This window comes from Alosa pseudoharengus, unplaced genomic scaffold (genome assembly GCF_046254945.1).
Source record: "Alosa pseudoharengus isolate Yale_2024_CS ecotype anadromous, Long Island Sound unplaced genomic scaffold, YU_APseudo_1.1 YU_APseudo_1.1_scf_5, whole genome shotgun sequence".
In the NCBI taxonomy this organism is placed as follows: domain Eukaryota; kingdom Metazoa; phylum Chordata; class Actinopteri; order Clupeiformes; family Clupeidae; genus Alosa; species Alosa pseudoharengus.
This window is the reverse complement of record NW_027468837.1, coordinates 22,951,664-22,979,501: the sequence shown is the minus strand read 5'-3', so window position 1 is coordinate 22,979,501 and position 27,838 is coordinate 22,951,664. Positions and strand designations below refer to the sequence as shown.

Below are 27,838 nucleotides of genomic sequence, written 5' to 3'. Positions count from 1 at the left end.
TGTGCCTGTATCTATAGACCTACATGTTTTGGATCAGAAATGACAAGGAAGAAATCTTTCCTTTTTAAACTTTCTCAAAACCGCTGATCTATAATATCTTATAAAACTTTAGTAATCACCATAAGAATGTCTTATCCATCAGTAGTTTTATTAATATTAAACCAGTATTAACAGACAAAAAAGGAACCTATGAACTAAAATATTTTCATTAACATTTACATTTAAGTGACTTGGGATGAGGGATACTGAACAACTGTATATTTATGTTGGCCTAAAATACATCAAGATATCAATCAAACCCATCAAATATACTTTAAACATAGAGATTAGATTTCAATCAAAACTATTAAATACAGATATTAAGTGATGATAGTCACTTTTAGTCTGTATAGGATGTATCAGACACACCCAACTTTTTTTGAGATTTGAAATATGCCCGCTTGAGTTCATTCCAGATCACTGAAACTGCCGTTTACTTTTTTCTGGGTTTTGATGATTCAGATTTTGTTATTCTTTAATGAACAAAAGATCCCAGAAGATCCCAGAATTTTCTGTTAGAATGGTGCAGAAATGATTTTACCTCAAGACAAAGTCTACAAAACATACAGTTGTTACAGTTTGTTCAGGAGATATGAACAAAAATGCATCTGAAGGCCTAATGGTGGAGTCACCAAGCGAACCCCAACCCAGCCTCTTTCATGGTTCTTGATAGGCATTGAAAAGTGGGGGCTTTTCCTCCTAATCAAGTGTGAATGAACATGTAAACGTAGCCAAGTATTAACAGAGTTTTGCCCCCTCTCCCTCCACGCACCACTCCAGAGCAGCATGTGAATCTTCTGCAGCGTGACTTAGACGTAAAAAGCAAACAGATTTTGGGAAGAAAAAAAAAACTCCAGCGCTGAGACAGTGAGTGCAGACTGAACATGTTATGGAACAGGGATGAGATGAAGGATGCTAGGCTGTGATGGTGGTCACCATATGTGCACCAAGCTGTGCCCACAGTAAATTACATTAGGCAGTGTGTGCTGTGGGCCAAGTTCGGACGGGGCGTAACAGCATGAGACAGCTACCGTGTGAACACAGGGCTGCTGCAGGGACCGAGAGTGATGGCCGCATTGGACATGGTCCTCTTCTGAAGAGGGTTACCAGCCGAAACAGCTGCATAGTTCACCTGCACTGTCCTGCACTGGGATGTCCATCATAGAGCGCAGACCTTCAGTGGAGATCTCCATTTTTGAGATCACAGCAGAAAGGAATCGCAAAGGAGATCTGACCATGATCAGTGCCTTAGCTAATATAGCTATCTACAGGGTTTTCTATCATAGACCACAGCTTTCTAAAGACAAAGAGACACCCTCACCACACACTCTCACTTTAGATGCCTATAGGCCAGAGTGGCAGAATATGCCAGTATGGGCCTGGTTGTTGACTTGGAAGTATTCTTGCCAAAGCTAACTGCTACATTAGCAGTTAACACTAACCCCCACCCCCACCCCTTATCTTAGATATTGCCTGTCATACTTGGTTTCTCACTCCATTAAGTGTACAGTATTGCATTTATATTTGAGCAAAAGCTTAGCCCAAAAATAACCCCAGTTATACCTGCTTTGTATAACACTTATATTGTAATAAAGGTAATTGGTATGTTGTAAGTTTTCATAGGCAGTGGTTTTAATATATTGCCTGCTATAAACATACTTCAGTCTCTAATTCACTCTCTGTGACTAATATGATCAAGGCACTGGTTTACATATAGAACCATCTCTTTCTCTTTTCCTGTGGCTAAAGCTTACAGTAACACAAACCCTCTTTCCCCCAATCCTTCTCTCTCTCCCTCTCTCTCTCTCTCTCAACCTCTCTTTTGGCTCATTTTTCCCCTTTTGTGCACATGACATGAAAATTAGACTTCATTAGATGTGTTCCTGCGTCTCTCTGAGTGAAGCGTGAGCACCAGGGTGAGCACACACATCCCCGGCAGCCCCTCAGGGGGAAGGCCCGGGCCGGGGCTGGTGCTGGGGTGCGGCTCGGCGCAGTGGCCCGTGGGCACAACTGGGGCCCTCCAGGCGGGCACAGGCCTCTCCGCGGCGGGCGCTAATCCCCACGTCTTTATTAGAGCCGCCCCGGAGCACAGGGGCTCACCGCAGGGGCACCGCCGGAGGAGAGAGTGAGGGCTGTGGCGGGCTGCACTGGGAAGATAGGCCACGCTGAATGGCATTAGAGAGGATCTTAAGAGAGGAGAGGAGGAGAGGAAGACGGAGAGAGAGAGAGAGAGAGAGAGAGAGAGAGAGAGGGGAGGGGATGCAGACTAGGAAGAGAAAGAAGGGAGAAGACATACATAGACAGGGGTAGAGAAAAAGGGAGAGAGATGAAGCAAGTCTAAAAGAGAGACTGGGAAAGACAAGCAGAGCAAGAGAAAGAGACAGAGAGAGAGAGAGAGAGAGAGAAAGAGAGAGAGGGGAGAGAAAATAGACTGTAGGCATTGAGATCACTCCAATGGCCTCGGGGTGAAGACTTCGTTTGAACTGTGGCATATGCTCCAAATCAAACAACACTACTCAAAACTGTATATTAAAGCGCCCGCTCAGTTTGCCATATTGTCATGTATATATGTAAACAAGTTGTTAGGAATCGGGTTTCAATTGGTTCCAGGGGACAGGACCTTACAGATGAGTGCCTGAGAATGGTATAGGAATAAATTATAGGAAATCATTTGGAGAGATTAGTGAAGAATAATTAACTAGTTTCATTTCCAACTTCATGGGCACTGGAGCCATAGCTTTTGGCCTGATAGCATTTGGTTCAGGAACCAGGCTGGATCACTTCCAGAGTCAATGGTATGTATGATAAATGGGCTTTTAAATGCTTTTTGAAATTATTTATGGGGAATATATATATTTTTTACATGTACACATTTAACATACACAACAGAAGTGATATCAGAAATAATCTGAAAGTCAAAACAACTTGACCTTAAATTACACCTTAAATTAGTGGATGGAAAAAGTGTCTTGTCTTGCATCTATCTGCTCCACTGGTGGATAGGTTTAAAGATAGGTTTTGTCCACTATATTGTAATGAATTCTGACGCTGGCTGATGGCTGGCGCCATCTTTTGACTTGGGGCACTTGCTATTTTTTTTTACATATTTTGAGCCTACTGTTCAATTAGTTTTTTTTGTTTTTTCAGAAACCAAAAACAAAACCATACAGTTGGGAAATACCACATATCACAGTGATAAAGCAAAGATCTCCATGCTTATCGGGCCTTGGGTTTACTTCAAGCCTTAAATGCTCCATCAAAATGAAGATAAGCCCATATGTAGATGCTCTGATAAAATGCTCCAAAATTTAGTCACATGATACCGACTTAAAAAAACAAAACACCATCATAAGTCTCACTGCTCAGATATAGGGTTTGTCGCAATACAAGAAAAAATACATGTATAATTCAACTCTCTTTTTTAGCAAAATGTTTAATCTTCCAAAAGAGAGAAAAAATGCCCAAGCTTCTAGTCTGTTACCACTTCTGTGGGAATTTAAAAAGAGCAGCGTGCTCTATCTGAAACCTACAAGGCTCTTGCATGTATTTCTGCTGGGAAGAGAGAGGGAGAGAAAAAATGTATCCTCATGTTTACACCATTTCGCAGCAGTGGTAACAGGATTACTAAAGTGACAAATAAGAATTTGTGGGATTCCCTCACTTCTTGTGTCTGTGTATTGCTGTTATTTAATTATTTACCGATTTTTTTTCTTTAAAGGCAGCTGTATTCTCGAATCCCTGGGTGGTTGAGTTCCAGAAGCCCTTCAGGTTTCCGCAGAGACCTCTGTGTGGCGCCAGATAAAGCTGTGCGTGCGTCGAGCCCTGGCATGCACCGGGGGAACGGCTTCGCACTGATAATCAGCCCTCCAGTTCAAGCAGCCTTTCTTACAGCTATTTAGGGCGCCGCACAACTCCTAGGCCAGAAGATCCCATCGCAGCCACTTGCACTCAGTTCACGCTGGCTGTACAATCAGTGACATACATGCATACCAGAAGAGGAGGGAGAAATAGAGAGAGAGTGTGTGTGTGTCCGTCTGTCTGTGTCTCTGTGTGTTTGTGTGTGTGTGTCTGAGTGTGTGTGTGTGAGAGAGAGAGAGAGAGAGAGAGAGAGAGAGAGAGGGAAACATGTTTTGTGGTGCTGCCAACATGCAGATCAAAGGCGCTGACACTTGTTCATGTCCCTTGTTATGTTTTATTTCTCTCCCCTCCGTGCACATTCTGGGCGTTAAATCTGGTTTACATTAGCCTTCTCTTAAGCTGCGTGTTGGTGGGACGTCTGGGAGGGCTCCAAGGAGTGGAAGTAGCGATTGGCACTCCCCGGCTCAAAGTGCACACAAGTGAGTGTGCAAACTGCCTCGTCTGTCTCTCTCTCTCTCTCTCTCTCTCCCGCTCTGAGCCTGCCAGCCACTAACTCAAACCAAACTCTTCCACTCTCGAGTGTTTTCCAGGGTTCAGTTCTGCTTCTCTCCGTGTACTTCCAGTGTGTAAGTGAGTGACTGAGGCTTGGCACATGTTTCCCTCAAATGGGACTTTTTAGCTTGTCCAGTTAAGTCATAAATCAAGCCAGTGCTTTTGCTCTCGGAAAACTGTCGTGGCCCCATGACCTCCACACGCTGCCACCAGAAATTCTTCAGCATGGTATGTTTTGTGAATTAATCCAGATCTCAAGACAAAAAAAAGTCCAAATAGTATTAATATAAAAAAAAGCCTTGGATCTATTTATCCTTCTAATCATGCATTGAAGTCCTCGAAAAAATAAAATGATATTTTTTCTAAAAGAATACAAGTACATTTTGGGTTTGTTTGTGTGTCATCAAGGCAGCAGTATTACACACTATACTCGACATGTATGTATTTTGTGTAAGCATGAGAGAAAGTGAGAGAGTATATTAACAGTGCCTGACATTGTTGCCACCTGGACGTAGCTAGCAGCCGAATTCTCTGATGACTTGAAGGCTATAAGGATAGAAGATCTTTTTTTTTTGATGAAGGCAATGTGGCTTAGGAAAAACTAAAAGGTGGAGGTAGAGTTACCTGCTAACACCGACCATTTGGGCAAAAGCAAGGTGAAATGGAATTTTATGAGAACCATCACTGTGGTGTCATCAACTTCTTTTCAGCAAGAAACAAAAGTTTATCTTCTGTCAAGGTCATAAAATAATCAACATAAGCTTCAGTGTGCTTATCACTGTTACTATCTCTTGATTGAGTACTTCTCTCTACGTTGCTATGATAAACAGAAAAGCTGAGGATGTGATAACGAACAGGCGTCTCCTGGTAATGCTTCACTGATGCCGTCAGAGGATATATTTTTAAGGCATAATAAAATGATAAAGCTATAATATAAATTCGCAAGAACCATTAGATGGGAGTATCCAGATCTTATAGTTCATTTTATGAGCAATTTACAGGGAGGTTATTTAGAAGAGTCACGCCATAGCATATAACTTTTGTTTTTGAATTCTTGGCCTCAATCATTTTTTCAATTCAGTTTTCTTCCATGCTTTTTAAATTTTGCAAGCCTCAAAAAACATATGGATATACACAAGGCTAAGAACGGGGTAGCCCTTGTTCTTTTTGGAACACCTTCTCTCGTCTTTTGCTTGCCCTCCAAGGAGCTGAAGAGGAAAACTTAGAAACATGTGGAAGGTGCCTCTTCCACGGCTGATTTCAGCATGTGGACTCTCACAGATGGCGCCTCAAATTTGCATTGTCAATGTTGCAGAACCTAATCCACACTCTCACCAGGTTACCTGTTTTACAATTACATCTAATAGCCATTGCAGTAGCACGGTTGTATGCATACCATAAGCTGCTTACGTTAAGACTTTAAACAAATAAATTAATAATTACATCTTTAGGGAAATTAGATAGGTGTATCACTGTGGGGCGATCTCAGTTGATCCTAGTTGCATATGTTGGTAATCACTGTTGTGTGGATTTGCACACATGCATAAAACAAACATTCCTCTGCCAACATGGTTTCCCTTCTCTGGGATGCTTTGTTTAAGCCCTGTTGTCATTCATGAATTTTGAAAATTATTGGTAAGAGTAGAAAGTACAATTCCTCTCCATATTAGAGATCCACAGGGACTTTCTTATATTTTTGTGTGTGGTTGACATTGTCTCACATAGGCTTTTGCCATGTTCTCTATGAATCTCATGCCCTGTTCTTGTACTCTGAATGATTATAAAATGCATTCTCTGCTCAGCTCTCATGAACTATCATGAGAGTATCAATCAATTTGAACGGCACAATATGGTAGCCTACTATGGAAGCCTAGGCTAGGCTACTCTAGAGAACCTTCCTCATGCCAATCTTTCAGTAGTTTCAGAAATGCAGTAGGCCTACATTCCGCCTTAGTTAATTTTATAGATAGAAGTAGGCCTACATACTGTATAGACCTACCTGTGTTTTATATAGATGTAGCAGGGTAGAAGTAGGCCTAACTGTTGAACTTCAGTTAAAAGACCTGTGCAAGGTGTTGCTGCTCACGATTTCAGGTCCTTTGCCGCCCTCTTGTGAGGAAACGATAATGGAAATCCATGCGCCGAATAGCTTTCAAAATATAGCCTATCATTATAGCCCTTTAGTGGTATTTCTATATTTTAGGCTAATTTTATTTAGTAGGCTACTGTTGATAATAGTATACAATTAGTGTAGGCCTAGACTATAGTAGGCTAGCCATATTTTGATTAAAAAGAATCGCAGATTACACAAATAGTTGTAAAACTTATTTAAAGCATCATAATTACATCTTTTTGTATATATGTAGCCTATAGACTAATTTCACACAAGGTCTAGCTTTGAGTTGCAGTTTTAACGTTTTGGTTGAAGCAGAGCGAAAAGTGTGATTGAACCATAGGATTGAACCCAGCAAACTTGTCCCTTAGGAGTAGCCGTACATAACATGTTGGATGAACGCGTGATTTCGGGTACGGAGTTAACTGGTCTGTCGCCTAGAGGTCCATAGACAGTTTCTACACCTGCACCAAGTTGCACTGAGCAATATATTATACAAATATGGCAGGCAAGCGTGCATTGGTCATTTTGGCAAAGGGTGCAGAGGAGATGGAAACTGTTATACCGGTGGACGTCATGCGTAGAGCTGGGGTTTGTACAGTATGCTATTTATTCTGCAGCCTTGGTGTGTGTGAGGTAGCTAGCTAGTAACGAGTCGTCGACAACCCCTTACTAGCTTGCTTATCATTACTACTATAACTTGCAGACAAACGTGACCAATGACAACAAAGAGTGTAATACAACATATATTCAATATAGTGATAATCATAATATAGTATAAACCACATATTTTTAGGAACTTAACTTAGCTAGCTGCTAGTAAGTTAGCATGCTGATGTTGCTGGTGAAATACGCTGGAGATTCAAATTGTGCATTTGTTGTGAAATTATAATATATTCGAAGCTAAACGTATGCACAGTAATTACATTTTGTTCATACTTCATGATTATTTATAACCTAACCGTGCTAATGCAACCGTTTAAAGGGCTTCTAGTGCTCAGCATTTGAAGTTTACTTGGTCCCTTCTGACACTGTAAACCGAGAGAGGTCACTGAAAATGTCAAAGTTTGCAGAGCGATGTGCATCTGGAAAATGATTACCCAAGAGGAATATACACTCTATAACGGGCCACATGAAGTAGACAGTATGATGCAAAGTATCGGTATTCGTGCAGTTCAGTGTCCCAAACTGCACGTATACCAAAGGATCACGTGCCGTAATAAATATGTTTATTTCTTACCATACGACCATTATTAATATTAGTATTATTTTGTCCATGTATTATGAGTAGATTGCAGTCACTGTAGCTGGGCTGACTGGAAAGGAACCGGTCCAGTGCAGTCGTGATGTGTTCATCTGTCCAGATACTAGCTTGGAGGATGCCCGCAAACAGGTGAGTTCTGTGTTATGTCTGCCTCTACTTCTCTCTCTCTCTCTCTCTCTCTCTCTCACACACACACACACACACACACACACACACACACACACACACACACACACACACACACACACACACACTCACACATGCACTCATACAATTTCTGTATTACTAACACTGAAGTTTTGTACATTAGGTTACAGCTGCGGGTTTTGCAGTGCACATGGGGCCCTTAATTGAATGATGGGCAAAGTCTTTTTGACTAACTGAAACACAATCACAAAACAATAAAATCATCTTGCTATTTACTTAAATACATATTTATCAACTATATTGACTAGGGCTAAAACGATTGCTCGAGTAACTCGAATAATTTGATTACAAAAAATGATTGAGGAAAATTCTCTGCCTCGAGGCAAGGCAGAGAATGTCCAAAGTTTTGGGATCATTTCAAACAAGAAATTTCAAGAAAAGAAGACAAGGTGCAATGTGTCCACTGCAAAGTAGAACTGGTGTACCACAACAACACGTCAACAATGATTCAACATTTGAGCCAAAATCATCCAGTTGTTAACACCCGCTCACCAAACGTAGCCGACACAAGGCAACATGGACATTGATGTTAGCTGATTTATTGTATTAGCTAGTTAGAACGCACGGTATTTGTAATGGCTGTAGCCTAATGTTGTGAGTTGATATGATGTTAAGTTGTGGAAACTTAAAGTAGTAAACTAATTCATGTAAAATTGCAAGTGAATAATGCACCAACACAAACACACTCACACATGCACTCATACAATTTCTGTATTACTAACACTGAAGTTTTGTACATTAGGTTACAGCTGCGGGTTTTGCAATGCACATGGGGCCCTTAATTGAATGATGGGCAAAGTCTTTTTGACTAACTGAAACACAATCACAAAACAATAAAATCATCTTGCTATTTACTTAAATACATATTTATCAACTATATTGACTAGGGCTAAAACGATTGCTCGAGTAACTCGAATAATTTGATTACAAAAAATGATTGAGGAAAATTCTCTGCCTCGAGGCAAGGCAGAGAATGTCCAAAGTTTTGGGATCATTTCAAACAAGAAATTTCAAGAAAAGAAGACAAGGTGCAATGTGTCCACTGCAAAGTAGAACTGGTGTACCACAACAACACGTCAACAATGATTCAACATTTGAGCCAAAATCATCCAGTTGTTAACACCCGCTCACCAAACGTAGCCGACACAAGGCAACATGGACATTGATGTTAGCTGATTTATTGTATTAGCTAGTTAGAACGCACGGTGTTTGTAATGGCTGTAGCCTAATGTTGTGAGTTGATATGATGTTAAGTTGTGGAAACTTAAAGTAGTAAACTAATTCATGTAAAATTGCAAGTGAATAATGCACCAACACAAACACACAAACACACACACACAAACACACACACACACACACACACACACACACACACACACACACACACACTCATCCTGTCTCTCTCTCACCCTCGAGCACGCATGTGCACACACACACGCACGCACACACACACACACACACACACACACACACACACACACACACACACACACACACACACACACACACACACACACACACACACACACACACATCAGTGTTGCGCGGGTTTGGTCACAAGCGGCCCGCGGTCGCCCGATATTTTAATCAACCCGACAGCAACTCGGACCGCGAATATTAATTAGGACAAAATTATACCCGACCCGCGATCCGACCCGCTTATTTACAAAATGTGTGCTTTTGGTTATAGCCTGCATGCAGTGTTACAGTAGGCCATTTCTGTAAAACAAACGAATTTATTTGCGAAACTTTATGCAGTAGAACTACACACAGTAAGCATGCAGGACATAATGTTTGCGCAGGAGAGAGAATGAGAATAAGAGCGCAAGCACGCACGCAACCACCAAGGATTAGAACAGGATAAGATTTGAAGGCCATGGACATACATCTTTCTTTCAAAAACAGAAATGGTGAGGCAAGGTAGGCAAGATACATTGCTGGTCAAAACGTTAGCGTAAGAACTGGTTTATAATGCTGAATGAAGCACAAAGCTTTACTACGTCCACTGTTTAAAGTCACAAACACAACGAACTAAGGTAACTTTTATGCATGCGCGAACCTATACATACCGGTAGATATGGCTGTGTAGTCTGTGCCATAACATTTATTCCTGCAGGCTGCCCGTTTTGGCTGTCATACTTTTAAATGGCTTCACAAGAAGTAGGCCTAGACCATAACTTGTACTACTGTCATCTTCTTTAACAACTTTTCCCAATATTTCCCATAGCCTATATCGCTTTTCCTGAAGGGGTGTCTTTATTATTTTAACTCGCGTCTTGCTTGTTGCTACTGTTGACTTTACTGTATTGATCCTTTACTGTATTGATGCTAGCCTTCTCGTGATATTTTAAGTAGGCTTATTTGTAGAAAATATATATTAAATTGATTTTAACTGACCCGCCCGCAAATGACCCGAATATCATTAAAATATTTTTAATATCCGCGGGCGACCGCTTAATTTCGGGCAGACCGCGCAACACTGACACACATACACACACAGTGTTAGGTTAGGCTACCTCATCAAATAGGCTTACCCCAGACATATTATAGCCCTTAAAAAAAATAAAATAACTGCATTACTTCAAGTGTCAAAACTGCAGTTTTGGAGGAAATATTTGCAGTTCTTATGCAGGAAATACAGTAATTTGGACACAAAAAACAGCATAGTAGCCTACAGTAATATTTTAGACATGAAAATACTAAAGTACTGCACTGTATTGTATAGGGAGTTATTTGGTAGTAATGGTAAATGCTGCCGATGCACAAATGTACATTAAACAGATAAATTAATTTACTTTGAAGTGACTAGGGCTAGTTTACAGCATTACATTTGTTGTGCATTAATAAATTGCACTTAATAACGCAAAATAATTTTTTATCCGATTACTCGATGAAATAATCACTAGAATACTCGATTCCAAAAAGAATCGATAGCTGCAGCCCTAATATTGACACTGAAGATTAGATTCTTGCATGTCTAGTTATTATTACCTTCTCAGACAAGCAACCAGCGACAATATAGATGACAACAAATTTGGAACACTGTTAATTTCTCTCCCCCGTATTGCCCCAGAATTACAATCTGTGCAGTTCTAATATCCACAAAGCATCATACATGTCACACAAAACAGTGGGCACTGGTGTCTGTCATCATCTGGTAAAGCCCCATCATTGTTTTTTTTCGGAGTGGTCAAGTCTGTCATCCCACCTTCAGTGTAGCACTTATAGCCAAAGTCCTCTGGAGGTTGATGAAAAGCTCTTGTACTGCAGCAAGTGTAGCACACTCATATTCTCTCTTCAGAATTCTAATGCTATTCAGAATTCTAATTCTAAAATCACAACACACTCTGTATGTCTATACAATTAAACAGTGGTAGATTGGTTTGAAGCTTAGTGCATTTGCAGAGTAGATATATAACCATACAGGAAAAGCTATCAAAGACTTAATTTAGGTATGAAGTGTTCAGAATAAAGCTAAGAATTGAACATTGTCATCAAATTTAGCAATGGCATGGTTTACAAAAGTCAGCAGAAGAGCTCAACAGCCATTGCAAAGTCCACATTAACAAGAATATGCAACCAATGACTCAGCAAAATTGACTGTGTTGCAGTGTTTTTGTTGGATGGTAGTGCATCAAGTTGTTTTTTGCATAATTATTCTGTGCACTTTGAGGTCATTTCAAATGTAGTGTTTGCACTTTTATTGCCGTAGATGCAACATTATACATCATCAGCAACGTACAACTACTGTATGTTGGTAGGATTAAGACCAACATTACTCACACTATGCTTATTGATTGCAGATGTTTTAAATATGAAATTATGTATTTGATCAAATAAATTCTTAATAAAATACATTCTGTTTTTCCTATCAAAATTTGGTGGAATTTATCATAGAGTGTACAATCTCACGTATTGTTCCAATATTTCAAATCACTGAAGATGTACATAACATGGTCCGCATGCAATCACTGTGCATCATATGATTACTAGATGAGTTTATCTGACATGGGAACATTGTGCTGTGTTTCCCAGGGCCCGTATGATGTTGTACTTTTACCAGGAGGAGCAGGAGGAGCCCAGAACCTCTCAGAGGTGAGCCAGTGCATCAGCACTGCACTCTTCTCTCTCTATTTTTAGAGTAGCTTTTAGACGGCCATCCATTTAGGCAGACCAAATCACTCCCACTCCCCTCTCCTCTGCATCTTTCTCTTTTATCGCTTTCGCTCTCTCGGAAAGTCCTTCCACTCACCCTCTCCTTTGTACCACACTAGCTTCTTGTAGTTTTATTAAATGGCAAACAGGCTGGCCAAGCAAGTCCACCCACAATCAATATGCGCAATGATCTCCCCTAAATGCAACGCCTGCATAATTAATGCAGATTTCCTCACTCTGGCCTTTTAGTGCTGAATGGTGCAAAATAATGCTGAGCTCATTGTGCGATGACTCACTGCGCGTCTGGGCACGCTGTGTGTGTGTGTGTGTGTGTGTGTGTGTGTGTTGTGTTGTTGTCCCCCCACAGTCTACAGCTGTGAAGGAAGTGTTGAAGGACCAGGAGGGCAGAAAGGGTCTGATTGCAGCCATCTGTGCAGGTACTGGCACCCCTGTTGGACGCTGGGCTGGCAAACTATCTCACCGTCATATGAAGTCACACATTTGCTCAAGCCATCAAAACACTCTTTATATCAGATTTTCAGTCAGCTTTTAGGAACTAAATAGTTGATGTTGTCAGCTTCAATGATGGCATAGATGTCTGCTGTCAAATTAAAGGCCCTGATATAGACCTGTGCTTCAACACAGACAAACAAAGTCACAGTAGGTCTCAGTTTAACACCAACAATATCCCTGCACCTGTTCACGTCAAAGACACAGTAAAAAGATGGCAGTCACTCATCGCATCGGCGGTCTTTATCGTCAGGATTCACTAACGAGTGTGACTGCTGTTAATGGAGACAAGTGTGGCAGTGGCGGCGAGAGCGCGTGTGCGTGCGTGCGTGCACGGCAAGGGCTTCACAAGGACACAGCGAATGAGGACAGAGGGGCCCATGTGGCAGAGCTGAGACGAGCGGAGCGGCACGGGGAAACAGAGCTCTAAGGGCGTCCTAGAAAAATGCCTGATGCCCCCACAGGAATCCATAATGAGGGAACCTACCCAGCACCCAGTGTTATCCAGACATTACTAGTGTTTCTGCCCATTGATTACAATAGGAATACCATAAGCCAGTGTCATTCTAAGTCTTACTGGTCTTCATAAAATCAATAAACAGTATACTTCAAATACATATGAGCCTTAACACTTGGCAAATGCATCACAGTGGCCATCTTGTGCCATAGTATATGAGTATTGCAATGTGCACTTGACTGTTCATCTTTGAAATGACGACAGGCCTTTACCTAAACAAGATATCGCAGGTCCTTCACAGGTTTATTTCTGCAGTGTAACAGATGACACAGTCAGGGCCTTGTTTTATTTTAAGAACAAAATCCATTGATGGTGATGATGATGACACTCTGTGACTTTTCCAAACGGTAGTGATCTGCTTTCACTTTATTCAGTCTGGCCTTGGCTGGCCAGAGAAGGGTGGGGTGGCCATGTAAGAGGAGAAGGTGCGGTCTAAACCTGCACACCGCATCCGTCGCTGCCAGGGAGACGTGTAACAGGGAGACTGGACGGGAAGTCAGCCAAGCAGCATAATCAATAGTCAAGGGCCCCTCTATTTATTAATGGTCTGGGATGAGTTCGCTGCAATGCCAGGACGCCGCCGACGTATCTGCAGAGGCAAACAAAGTCTGTTATTTTTAGACCCCGAGTCTTTATTCTGTCCTCCTCCCCTTTTCTAAATTAGGAGGGCAATGATTGATGGAAACTATATATGCCGTTAATTTTAGACAGGGTTTTATGGTGGTGCTATCGTGATACTAGTTTGATGTGACAGTGACTAGGGGAAAAAATACCCTTGCAAATAATGAAAGTCAAATAGTTAAGATTACAAGATCTTTCGAGCGAGAGGTTTGCCGAGTCTGCAAAATGATGGAATTTGTTAAATTATTTGTGGTTGTAATGTTCCTAAGTGCTTTTGTAGTGACTCCGCCTATGCGTTTGTATGCAATTGTGTGTGTTTGTACATGTGCAATTGCATGTGTGTGTTTGCCGGCACACGTGTGTGTGTGAGCACGTGCGCGTGTTTAAGTGAACAAGAGTGAATGCCTAATAACTGCTCCCTGTGTTTCTGTGTCCCCCAGGTCCCACAGCACTGCTGGCCCACGGCATTGCCTACGGCAGCACAGTCACCACCCACCCCGCCATGAAGGACAAAATGATGAATGGAGGTAATGCCTTCAGAAGAAGCCTGACACATGTCGGGCTCACGCTACTGGCTTTTGAACGGCACACCTTCTACCTCGCCCCTTGTTTGAGTCAGCCAGCACCGAAAAAGCACAGGACTTAAAAAAAGAAAAGGGACTCGGATGCGTTATTTTTGTTGTTTACATAGCCTCTTTTAGTATTAGCAGTTATTGCAGTAGGCGTCCTTGTGCAGAGCGGTGAGGCTGTGTTTAAGGTTGTGTGTGAAGTGTGGATGGGGTGGCGGTACAGCAACCAGGAAGAGGCTGCTGGGATGTGCGGCACACTGCTCTGGTGCTGATGATTCAGCAGACTGGGCTCAAACAGGAAATGCAGGGGAATGCAGCAAACGGGCTGGCATGAAACAATAGAGCTCTCTCAGCACTCTCGCCGCACATCGGGGACATGGGGAGAGCTCCAGTTCACACTGGCGAACAACAGGGGGCGCTGTGGATGTCATTCCAGCAGTTTTCCCCCTCCAATGTTTTTTTTTTAGGATGCAGGGTTTTCTCATGAACATAAAAAGAAAGACAGTTCTTTTTTATAGCATAAGTATATAGAATGAAATAAATCATATCAGAATGTGTTGAGTAATGGAAGATTAGCAGCCAAGTTTATGAAAGGCAACTAAATCCCAGTGTTAGTTCATGTTCAGTCTGTGTGACTGTTTTTAACACATGAATATTCTGCTGGGCACCTCGGAGGTGCATGATTGACACAGGTGTAAAACTGTGATGTGTTTCTTGGATGTTCACCTGTGATCTGGTCACCCAAGACTCATTTTAAAACCTAGTTTAAATGAGCCACACTCCCTGTTCATTACTTGTGGCCTGTATAATAACACGCCTTGTCTTTTCTCTTTGTAGACCACTTTAAGTACTCGGAGTCCCGTGTTCAGAAAGATGGCCACATCATCACCAGCCGAGGCCCGGGCACCAGCTTCGAGTTTGCCCTGACCATCGTGGAGGAGCTGATGGGAGCAGAGGTGGCAGCACAGGTCAAGGCCCCTCTGGTCTTGAAAGACTGATGTGCGTCAGCAGTACCTGCCTCAAGCAACATCTCTGCCAGCAGCACCAGGAGGTGGATCCACAGCTCCCCATCAAAGTGTGTCAGTGTGTGCAGGAGACAAAAAAAAGACACTGGGAAATTAAGAGAGAAATCCAGCTTTATGGTCAGTGTATTCCTCACTCAGTAGGCAGTAGGATAGGCTTTGCACTTTAAACATTAATTTAATATGTTTCCTGAATTCCGGTGAAATTGTTCATATATAATGAGTTAGTGAAAAAACTCTCCTTGTGTCTGAAACATTCACTCATTCACTACAGTGAGTGAATAACTACTATGTTGGTTATTCACTAGTGCACTATGTAGTGAATGAGTGGAAGTTCTGGGAAAGGTTAGATGCAATTCACACAAATGTTTGAATGTGGAATTTCATGTGCAGCTTATTGCAGTCAAGAACAACATATTCAAGGATTGTTATACCCAATAAAGGCCCTGTCAACTCTAGTGTTTGGTGATTTTTTTCTGTAAATTAATTTAATTTTTAAGGGCAACCTAAGGATATTCGCTTGACACTTTAAACAGCACAGTCTTGTACAAGTACAGGAGTATTATTAATAATTTATGAAACAACATAAGTCAATTCCCACGTTAGCACTTTTGAATTAGAACCTGGGTAGCCCAGTTAGAAGTGTAGGTTTCCAGGACGTTCCCTTCTACCAGGGATATTATCTGTAAGAATATTTATAAAATGAAGGTATGGTCATCTACTGCCTGGCAAATGATTTACAGGAGACGCAGCAGGCAAACGATTTTCTAGAGATATTTTCTTGCAAGGGCAGGATTTGCGCACAAACTGAGCGGCAACGTTTGAATGAGCCATCACCCTATCAGCACACCGGACTACATTTTACTGGGAGGAGCCGCTTTTGTCAATCTAACAGACTATTGGTCGAAATGTGATAATTATAAGAGTCTTGGAAGAGTGACGTTACCATCATCCAATGACTAACTCGCCGTGGACAGGACTCACTCTGGCAAACCAATGACGTCTCACCTCTGCAAGAAACGGGCGTGAGTGTGCGGTAGCGCGTGGTGGGGATGTCAAAGCGGTAAAACAAGAGATTCTTGTGCTTCGTTGGCATCAACTAAAATCCTGTAAGGATATCTACGGCTTGTCTGTATTGCCTCATTTACAGCGGACGCAGTCATTCGTTTATGTTCTGCAGCTCTGTTGTCTAAGGTAAGTTCAGCATAGCCTGCTGGCACAAACCATTCCAAGTTAACGTTATTGTTGTACAACCATTGATGGAAAGTGGTGTTTTTGCCGCGATTTTCTGAAATGCGTATGTGGACATCCGACTCTGTCAGCTAATTTTGCATAATGTCATATTTTATTAGCTATTTATGTCGTAATGATTTCGTTTGATCGACATCTACCTACGCTCTTGATATGCCTTATTAGCGGATAGCCATCTGTCACGACAGGGTATAGCTAGCTAGGTTGATCCATAAGAAAACATCAGTCATGATGTATTCTCTGCCGCAGTCCTTTGGTGGACAGTCACGGGCTACCTATCGAGGCGATAATTAGACCTATTTTAACTTCAGAGGACCGTTGTTGTCAATGCTCTATGGAATAAATTATATGTAGATTAATACAGTTATTTGAAAATCAATTGTAGTATTGGCATAATGCTGTCCTTTAGGCTATGACAGCAGTCATTGGTGATTTAACCATGACTATACGTCACCGTTGCAGATTGAACTTCTCAGAAAAGCTTCTGGACTCTTCAGTAGACTTATGTTTTGCCATTTTCCATCCAGCCGAAGTGTGGTAATGTCAGCTGTCATCTGAGCTGTGCAAATGTGAAGTGAATGACTTCATTGTGAAACCACAACTGAAATCTGAAGCATCCTGGTTTGCTCATGAAGTCCAATGTCCCTTTATATATTGCATAAAGGATGCAAAAAATAGGATAAACCCTAAAACCATTAGTATATTTGCTCAGGTAGTCATAGTAATCATTGTGTGATGGATGATTGTTTGTTTCAAGGCCCGGGTAAGAGGTGTGGTGTCTCTCTGTTTGCCACTGCAGCTTAACTTCATATTCAATGTTATTTGTGTAAAAAGATTAGTCAGTCTGTTTATAAAAAGGCCAAACCAGTCTGGTTATGGTATATTTGTCGAAAAACCACAGACACAAAATTTAAATTACGTGACACAGGAAGAGGAGCCAGAAAACTGTGTGTGTGAGGGAGATACTGTTGCCTCAGTAGTGAAGTTCATAAGGCAAATCCTTGCATCTCTCTCTCTCCTCTTTCTTGCTCTCTGTTGCTTCCCTTTCTCATCTCATCTCTCCTCTCACTATACTGTATTCTGGCAAACTGCATTGCGAGCCACATTAAAAATAGACAGCGTCGTCTTACTCATCCTTAAATAAGCCGTGGTCTGAACCAGAACACAGTCAGCAGGGCATGGAAACATGAGGGCAACTCTTCTCACACCTTTTTTTCCCCTCCTTATAAAAATAAAACAGTGGCCTAAAAAACAACCAGGCAGAAACCCCCCAGGCTGCAGTGCTAGGAAAACACGGGGGTATCCACACACTATAGGCCTACTTGTGGAATAATCAGAACAAAACGAACCAGTTGGATGGGAACATTTGACTTGTATTTATTTTTATTTCTATTTCAGTAAGATGAAAATTATGATGTATTGAAGCTATGTGTATGTATGAGAGATAGTGTTCACACTATAGGCTACTATTTCTCACAGTGGTCCATGAAGGTCACATGTCCTGTGCAATCTTGACACTTTTATAGTCGTCGTCTTGTTTTGACCACAATTTTCAGTTCACTCTTAAGGCCACATGCACTGGAGTCCTTCTTCAGCATTTAGCTGAAAGGACACATTTTACCTTAAGAACTGCTGCCGCAGGCACAACAGAAGAAGAAAAATATGTCTGAATTGTGTCTTTGTGCAGTGTAAGCAGAAACTACAGTGTTACGTTATCCTTGTGCTGAGTTTATATGGTATAGAACTAGGAGGCTGATTTTGTTGCATTTGTGTAACTGATTGACATTGCACAAGTAATACAATGAAATATGCTGTGTAGCCCCTGAGACAACACACACACAAGGTATGCTAATAACTGTTTTAAATACACAAATATATATATATATATATATATATATATATATATATATATCTCTGTATATATGATAAAGTAAGCATTTTACTTGCATGGTCAAGTGTAAAACATTATTGCACTTGAAAGACACCTATTGCACGCTCTAGACAGTAAGAACATATTGAGAGCTTTTTTTGTTAATATGCACTACTTACTATATCAAATTCCATAATGCTCATCTTTACTTTAGATGGGTAACAACAGCAGTAAATCTGCTTCATCGTTGAGATCTATGCACTGCCCTGCAACAAAAGTGGCTCTGCTCTGTGCTTGGGCCCACCTGGGGCCACCCAGACCGTCCTGGCACTGTCGCCTCCAACTGGAGAGATGACAGGGTTTCACTCCATCCTGCACCCTGCAGCAACACCAGCTGTCACAGTGAAGCTCTCAAACCTTCCTGTGATAACCTGATGATATAGGCTCGTAGCGTGTTTCCTGTAAAGGCTGCAGAGAGAGAGGGCCTTGTGTTAAACGTGTGAAAAAAAAATATGCCGTACACCTCCTCTGCACCCTTTGCATGCGTGTGTGAAGACCGTAGCCACGTCACATAAATCAGCTGGGTTAGCTTGAAGCCTCTCTTCATGCAGTTTGTTCATGCAGTTTTCAGAATAGTGACTGTAACTGTAACTGTACTGCTTTACCTTGTGCTGTATTAAAAACCATCATTGGTAAAATCATGGCATCAAAAATGGGTCACTGTTGTGTTGATTGGCTTACGCTACTTTAGTAATATGAAGAGAAAAAAAGAAAATACTAAACTTTTATGGTGCTACAATACGGATTGATAAATATTAAGACATACAGTATGTTAATAATGAAAATTATGGTGAGATGTGATGTCATTGCCATCCTCACCCCGATGTCCTTCCCGAGAGATGCTTCTAGAACGCTAATGTGTCCACTCTCACACATAGCCTAAATGCCAACACACAGTATTAGCTGCTTGAGCAGCAGAAAAGAGCTCGGGGCTAAAGTCTCTCCCAGCCGGGCCTGAGATCACTCTGACTCATCCGCTAAAAGATACAATTACTGGGGTCCTTGGTGCATCCTGTGATTTGAGCCTCTCCATTGCCTGATGGAAAAAAGACATTTGCTGTCCAGAGCAGGGCCGCTCAGTCATGCTAAACGTGCCCCAGGGCTTAGCCACTAGGGCTAAAATGGTACAGTGGGAGTCAGGTCACATAAACTTTTGAGACCTGGCACAAGACATCTTTTGTCAATGTGGCCCAGTCATTCTGTAGACCGGGGTCTCCAACAGGTAGCCTAGCTTGCGAGCTACCAGTAGTTCCCGAAAGGTCGGGGACTCCTGCTGTAGACCCACAGGCCAATTCCCACCCATCATTCAAGACGAAACCGTTGCAGACACATTGCCAGCTGTTGCAAAATATTTGACATGTCAAATCACAGTTGCAAGGTTTTTACCTCAAGGCAACACTTTTTACCTCAGAGTATTTATGACCTGTTGCTACTCAGTCAGTCCATGTAAATACAGATATCTGGGCCAGTTTGAGACGTAGATGTAAACAGGCTGTAAAAAAGATTGGATATAGGCAAAAACTCAGAAGTGTGCATCTAGGCCTGTCAGTCTTCTGAAATCCTATATTGGGGATTAATGGGACAAAATTTCGTTCTCAAAACTGTAGCAAATGGTCTTCTCAGTTCATAAACATTTACAGAATTTTGTTAAATGAAGAGGTGAAGCACCACAGTGGTAAACATGCTCCCGTCCCAACTTTTTTGAAACATGTTGCTGGCATTAAATTCAAAATTAACATATATTTCCATAAAATAGTCCAGTCATTTTCAACATTTGATATGTTGTCTATGTTCATTTTGCTGCTAAATATGGGTTTACGAGACTTGTATATTACCACATTCTGTTTTTATTTGCATTTTACACAACGTCCCAACTTTTTCTGTTTTGGGGTTGTAATTAACATTGGGCTTAATTAATCACTGTGCAACCTTCATAAATTAATTGGGAAAGACTTTGACTTTGGTCTGCTAAAACTGTCAGAGATGGGTTTTGGTACATGTACCTGAGGCATTTGAAACTTTTAGTTTAAAAAAAAAAAAAGAAATCAGATCAAATGCCTTGTGCCACAGCTTTTGTGTCATTGAAGTTTTGCTCCTGGTGAGATACAACATTTTATTTTTGGAAATATCATGGCAAGGTAATTGCCATGATTCATCAGACTGACTTCTGTGACATTTTCAATTGGAGGGGTTAATGAGAAATGGTGAACTCTGTCTGCCGATGCAGCGCACATGATAACAATAATTGGCTTGTGTCTACTCCTCCAGGAATCACCTAATTAGTATTTCCATAAACAAAATCTTTCTGGATCTAGGCCCTTTTCTGGACTCATTAAACTGAAGATTGATGTAGGGGTTGAAGATGGAGAGGCTCATAGATCCTCCTCCATAGACTGGTATTTCATGTGTCAACCTTTTAATGTGAAGAAGAGCTATTGATTTGTATAGGGTGTATGTATGTTTTTTTGCACTGAGGTGGAGTTAAATCATTTGCATAGCTAGCCTACAGTATGTTGGTCTGCGGTCTTTTCAAACTCTACCTTCAACTTTTTCACTAGTGCAGAAGAACCACAGTTCTCAAATTATAGATAATTTCGAACTCTCTCTCTCTCTCTCTCTGATTATCTTGATTGCTCACTGAGGCTTTCAGAAAAACGCATGGATGATGTTTCCAAAATCATTTAGTGATGGTGTTAAATGATCGTAATGTCATTATTGACCAAAGTAATAATTATGATTTTTGCCATATTGGAGCAGCCCTAGCAGAAGAACCACTGTTTAAACGCTCTCTTTGTTTCATCTTTGATTGCTCAATGAGGCTTTCAGGAATGCACACCCTAGGTATACTCTCCACACTTAAAATCCTCTGTGACCTTGATAATGCTCTGACCTTTGGGTCCCGGCTTTATGTCCCTTGTCCGTTCACACCGCTGGGGTGCTGAGAGGGCTAATTGACCTCTTTTGTCATCCCTGCCACCTTCCCCTGCTCACTCTCATTGCCAGTCCCAGAGGAGACGCAATGATGCCTCTGCCATCAGGAATTACGTTCATCCCCGCTGTTCTATAATCACTCGCTCCATATTAGACCCTCCACTGCCACACGTGTGACCTTTATAGCCCTGCACAAGGACCCTCTATTTGTGTGTTTCTTGCCTGTCATTTGGTAGAAAAAAAAATCGGTAGTGACCTGGAAGACCAATAGCTGATTTTTTTTTTTTTTTACATGCTCATAAGTAGCCTACATCCCCATGCAGTATGAGGGAGAAGTATGGATTAGTAATAGGTCAGGCTGATGAAAAGGTTTCAACTTTAGCCTGCTCAATGTATTGGAACAGATAGGTGGAAACTAGGGGTGTAACGGTTCATGTATTCATATTGAACCGAAACGGTACGGGCGTCACGGTTCGGTGCATGAATTTACACGGAGAATACACGGTATCAAAATACATAAAACTCGTGTGCGGATTAATTAATGTCATGCGCAATTACTGTTAAGTAGCGAGAGTTACGGGAGTTCTTTAGCGACACCTAACGCTAATCTGTAGCCTCGCCTTAGCTCTGAAGCTCTGATTGGCGCCTATGTTCTTTTTTTGTCAGGTCGTCGGTCAAGTCAGTCAGAAAGCGCTTTCAGATATAACCTCCGGAGTACATGCGGAGGTTTGTCAAACGGAGGTCCTACCCTTCGGATGATTCAGATATGATGCTAACCTGCGGACCTAATACTGACCTTATACGGACGTATGTGTGAACGACATACACGCACATTACAGAATCTCCGTGTGGTTGTCGAGTGAGGGGTGGGGGCTTAGAGTTCACAAGATGCGAGATATATGACGCAGAATATATGGGCCGCTGCCTGTCACAGCTGCTTTTTGTTTAAAGTGTAGCCTATGCATTATAGGCTAAAGAAGAGAAATCTATTGTGCGTATGCTAATACTTGAAGTAGGATAGTCACGTAAGTGCGCACATACAGAATTTGTATGTGTGCTTCGAGTAAACACATTTATCTGTTTTCAACGTAATGCAGGCGCGCGGGAACATATTTTTGACCATGGGTGCTGAATAACAAAATAATGGATGTCCCACGATTTCTCCCCTAGCATGATATGATTTGAATTTAGACAGCTACGCCATTTCAACGCGGTGTATGAGTAGGCCTAAGAGCGAGAAGTTTTATAATGCCCTTGCCACTCCGACTCATCAATAAAAACTGCGTGCACACACACCAGACCAGCACTTGACTTTACATCATTAAACTATTTCAGTATATTGCTTTTCTGATTGTCAAAACCACACCTAACTTATGGCGTCTCCACTCCACAGCAAAAGTGTCCTAACCACGTTACAGCTGTTTCTATCTGAGCGACTCCAATAGTGAGAGGATTTCAGTGTCATATTTCGGTGGCACTAGCTGTCGTGGAACTCGAGATGACATGTCTACTGATAGGCAACAGGTCTCACCAACACGAAATTCTAATTGCAAAATATGCATCCTACCTCATCTGTTGTACTGTAGTTATTCGAAATTGGGCTTTTCACAATCCACCGATATATCCAAAGTGCGAACTAGTTGGTGATGGTTTATGAAAACTGCCAGTATGCATGCTACACGGAGTTCTGACAGGGCTGTGCATGGCCTAATAAACAGGCAAGATATAACCCACGATCGCCATGGTTTCGTTGTCAATTCGTGTTTGTGGTAATAATGACAGCAACAATAAAACCATCTGTATCTTACGATCTTCATCATTCTTGACAGATCACCAGCCTCCTCTGGATGGTCATATGCATAATAAGCCTATAGCCTACCTTTAGTTTTCATTTAATTTTAAACACGAATCTACTGTCTTTACTGCCGGGAGAGAAAAAATATATTGTATTCTTTTCTGTAGCCTAATTCTGCCTAAGGCTATCAATGAACAGAAAACCGTGTTGGCTAACAATTTATTAAATACTCCTGTTATTGTCGTCAACGACGTCGCTGTAGGCTACTGCCTTTTCAGCGCCTTCTGCTTATGATGATTCAGTCTTTTGAATTCGTTTGGCCTTGCCATGCAGTTGTAGGCTACAATGTGCCATTCCCTTCATGTGTTTTATCAAAATGTTGTAAAATGGACAGTAGCTCCGTGATGTCAGCACTATGCCACTCCATCATAACACTGGCATTTAAGTCAGATTTAACCACATGGACGCACGAAAGAAACGTCACCAACACGCCCTCTCACTAGGTGTGAATTTTAACCGCATGTTCTACGCCTCGTTCAGACACAGCACATTTACATAATGTCCGGAGGAAATACTAGGTCGGGGGTAGTATAAACACCGGGTGAATTCGGACTTCCATATGACCGGTTATGTCGTTCAGATATACGGCCCCACCGTTTAACATCGGCAGAACCTCCGGTCTTACACGTATGTCTGAAAGCGCTTACTGATAGCAGCAACATAAGCAAGTGGTGGCGACCCACAAGAGTTAGAGGATCCGCTGGTCTCTTTAAGATCGCAAGTTTGAGAACTTCAGTTACAGTAACGTTAGTACAGGCGAAAGAGTGGTGGATAAGATGAAACTGTGTGTCGGCATTGTTCAGCAGTTGTTGGGTATGTGAGTGGGAAAATGCTACACATATTAGAAGCCATCACCCAGATGATGTAGTAGGCTAGCTACCAATCACTGAAACGAGGGGTAAAAAACTTCCCCTGCGCTTCAGCAGCCTTTGGATACATACAAATAGGGCCAAAACCTATGGCTTAAATTAAACGATTTCGTAATGACAGAAAGCTATGTAAATCGCGTGGTAACTTGTAACTTCTCACATGAGGAGCTGGTAGTGTTAAGTGACAGTAAAGTGACAACGCTAACCAGGCTAATAAACAAACCATGCTACGGTGAGTTAACGTCAAAGGGCAAAGTCACGTGACTTCTAGTTGTAGTCTCTTTATGAAATGAAAGGAGCAATTTCGCCCCAGTGGGTGTTTGTTTTTTTTAAAAAAAAAGGCAAAATAGTGTGATATTTTCACAGTTAGTAGGCTAGATTATTACTTTACACACAATGAAAAATGTTGAGGCAAATTGTAGACCCTTCCATATACAACTAAACACAGATGTTGAAGGTCTTGCTTAAGTGGATTTTTAAAAATAATTTTTCTATGTAATTTGCACTTTCAGAAATAAGAGATGCTGTAGGCCTATTTTCAGTTTTATAGCTGATTGTTTTATTTTGTTTACAAGTTACAGATGGAGTCTGGGTACTTATTGTACTGTTTAGCCTACATCTTACACACTTCAGGCTGTTGCAGATAGCTCAGGAATGAGACTGTAGGACACTAGGTGGTACAGCCTGAGAAATGTACAAAAAAAAATGCTTTCTGCATTTTTGTTTTGCTTTTCCCGCCATTGTACCGAACTCGTACCGAACCGTGATGTCCGAACCGAGGTATGAACCGAACCGTGACTTCTGTGTACCGTTACACCCCTAGTGGAAACCCAGATCATCTTGCAGCAGAGGTCTGTATGCCGCAGCTGTTAATAGCATAGGGAATGAAAAAATTAGTGGTGATTCATTTCATAAGAAATAGACTCAGTGTTGTGGGTTTTGTTTATTAAACTAGGAAAGGAGTACATCCCCATTCCCAAATCTGTGGCTCTAGCATCAGCATTTTGTGGTGTTGCCCTGTCTCTGGTTATTGAATCGCAGCGGCCTCTTGCATGCTGCTTGGGGACTGACAGCGGGCATTAGCATCCCCAGTAATCGACCGGCTGATTTAAACTGCCCAGCTGGTCATGAGGCGAGTGCAAGACGCTTGGCAGATGCCTCCAGCAGCAGCCACTTCTAAGCCCCCCCCCCCCCCCCCCACCCCGGTTTCCCCTGGCTCCCATCCGAAGGGTTAATCATTAGTGCTTATCTCTCGGCCTCTGCATAGGATGTAGGATGTCTTGCAGGGCTGGACGGGACTGGCCCTATGTGACCATGCTATGTATGGGGACAGGGGTATATGTTATGTATGGTGACAGGGGTATATGTTATGTATGGGGACAGGGGGTATATGTGTGGGGACAGGGGAATATATATGGGGACGGGTATACCTATTCATCCGATCATTGATAATGGAAGTGTGAAGAGGGGACTTGATACCAAAGCTGGCCTATTTAAGAACATGTTCCCATAGTAAAATACAAAAAAAAAACAATTTGCATATCAACTTTAATGTGTTGGTTGAAACGATCTTTTTTTCCCCCTTGTGTTTGAAGAGTCTCATTCTCATGAGTTTCACACCACTACCACATCATTCATTCCCATGTCAGCTATTTTTCTGTGATGGGCCATTTGGCCCCATTCATTCCGCTTTCTGTGATGGGTCACTGAACCCCCTCAAGGACACCATGGAGCTAGCTACTAGGCACAAGAGCAGGCTACCTTATAGTCACTCAAGACACACACACACACACACACACACACACACACACACACAATATAGGCGATGTGTCATGCCATCTTAGCAGCCACGACTGATGCTGGCTCTCAGCCTGCCACTAAGACGTGCTGCTGGGCCGCTCGCTGCACTGGTGCGCAACACTGCCGCTGCTGTTGCTGCTGCTGCTGCTGTTACTGCTGTTACTGCCTCTGCTGCTTCAATGGGTGTTCTCTCTCTCTCTCTCTCTCTCTCTCTCTCTCTCTCTCTCTCTCTCTCTCTCTCTCTCTCTCTCTCTCTTCAGCTCCAGGCTATGGGGCCACAGCAAGGCGTGCACTGATCCAACCAGAAGGACGAAACTGAGATGAACATTATAGTCTCTCTCCCCAGTGGTCGAATAGGGCACTGCCTCTGCACTGACATTTCCGTGTCGGTTCTGTTTTCCAGGGTTTAGTGTTGGAAGTGCAGAGCATGCCGGTTGTACTGTGTGTGACCCAGGGGCTAAGGGGGCCGGTCAGTTGGATTGAAGTTGGATGTCTTAAGCTTGTGATGAGTTTGCATGCTTTCTACTTGCATGCAGTGAATGTCATGAGGCAAACTAGCCAGCGGTATTGAGGGGGAAGCCAAAGAATATTCCAGAAAGGTTATCCTAATGATGTAGGCAAGCCTCGAGTGTGCACCAGCACATTGTGCATGCTTGAGTAACCCCACTGACTGGACTAGCGTTTCCATCCAGACCGCTTTCCCCCAGCTGATGAATTTAAGCTCTTTGTTCAGCTGTCGTGACTTTGTTCTCAATCGATTCTAGCACTAATGCTGAATAGGTCTATTTGCAGGAGATACAGTTTTCAGGTTAATAAGAGGGATAAGTCTACTCACATTCCATAGCAGTGCTTTGGAATAGGAAGAAGGTCAAATCATTATGGCCTTGAGGTTTTTTTTTATTTTTTCCAGTCATTGATAGACGATAATCATCTAGCGATTTCTAGTCATAAAATGCATGCTTAAGTGCTGTTTAAAATTTCAGTTGGCATCCATTAGAGATGCACCGATATGGAATTTTAGGGCCGATAACGATAACCGATATTTATTGGTTTGTTGTGGCCGATACCGATACGATAACCGATAATATTACTCTTGAAAAAAAAATTGTGAAAAGTGATTTGGGGAAAGCATTTAATAAGCATAATTTTATTGCAGTAATTTTACCTACTGTACCACCAAATGATGGACAGAACTCATAATAGTCCTCAATAGTACGGCAGTCAACAACATAACAGTAGCCTAGCCCTACAGTATGTGTGGCTCCTTTAAGTGAACCTGACGTCAGTAAATTGCGAGTGAGTGGCTAGAGAGTTTGAATCGTTTTCATTTAGGACTTAACGCTCATAAACGGCTCAGCTTGGAATAAGCTACAGTATAGCGACCAAATCAGAGTTTGTGAGGGAAACTAAGGTTTAGTTTCAACTGCGGGTAACTGAATAAAGCTGCAACTCCTTAGACTGTATCTTCTGTCCGTCTACTCTGTTGCGCACAACCTGCTGCAGCAGAAATGAAAGGAGTTAGCCCCGAAGGTTTTAATAACTTATTATGATGACCTGTCTGGAACTGAAGCACGAATGGTTAGCATATTTCTAGGTAATTATACAAAACCCAAGCTAAAGTAATGCAAATATAATACTAGAAACACAACTTAGAACTAGGCCTACTTATGTACTCATCTCACTAACGAGTTTGTTTATTTGTTTCCCCGACCAGCGCGGTAAAGTGCAAACACACCAGCACAAGACGGCTCTAGATAGGGTTGAGCTCCAAATGG

The 27,838-nt window shown here is 42.0% G+C and overlaps 2 protein-coding genes across 2 annotated transcripts in view; both read left to right on the top strand.

The window, feature by feature from the left end:
* Positions 1–6,958: 6,958 nt before the first annotated feature.
* On the top strand, positions 6,959–15,885 carry park7 (parkinson protein 7). The gene is made up of 6 exons (XM_076268480.1): positions 6,959–7,153; positions 7,854–7,955; positions 12,069–12,128; positions 12,556–12,625; positions 14,277–14,363; positions 15,243–15,885. The coding sequence occupies exons 1-6, from the start codon at positions 7,064–7,066 to the stop codon at positions 15,401–15,403; spliced, it is 570 nt and encodes a 189-aa protein (XP_076124595.1). The 5' UTR covers positions 6,959–7,063; the 3' UTR covers positions 15,404–15,885.
* A 626-nt stretch (positions 15,886–16,511) lies between these two features.
* The window catches only part of kcnab2a (potassium voltage-gated channel subfamily A regulatory beta subunit 2a), a 131,395-nt gene continuing 120,068 nt past the window's right edge, over positions 16,512–27,838 (top strand). The window contains exon 1 of the mRNA XM_076267760.1: positions 16,512–16,621. The gene's annotated coding sequence lies outside the window, so the exon portion shown is untranslated. The remainder of the gene's footprint in view (positions 16,622–27,838) is intronic.

What these genes read in the sequence shown, in the direction of transcription:
- park7 (XM_076268480.1), top strand. Translation starts at nt 7,064, where the DNA reads ATGGCAGGCAAGCGTGCATTGGTCATTTTGGCAAAGGGTGCAGAGGAG. An exon ending in TGGAGGATGCCCGCAAACAG is followed by an intron (nt 7,956 to 12,068) that starts GTGAGTTCTGTG and finishes TGTGTTTCCCAG; the next exon opens with GGCCCGTATGATGTTGTACT. An exon ending in GAGCCCAGAACCTCTCAGAG is followed by an intron (nt 12,129 to 12,555) that starts GTGAGCCAGTGC and finishes GTCCCCCCACAG; the next exon opens with TCTACAGCTGTGAAGGAAGT.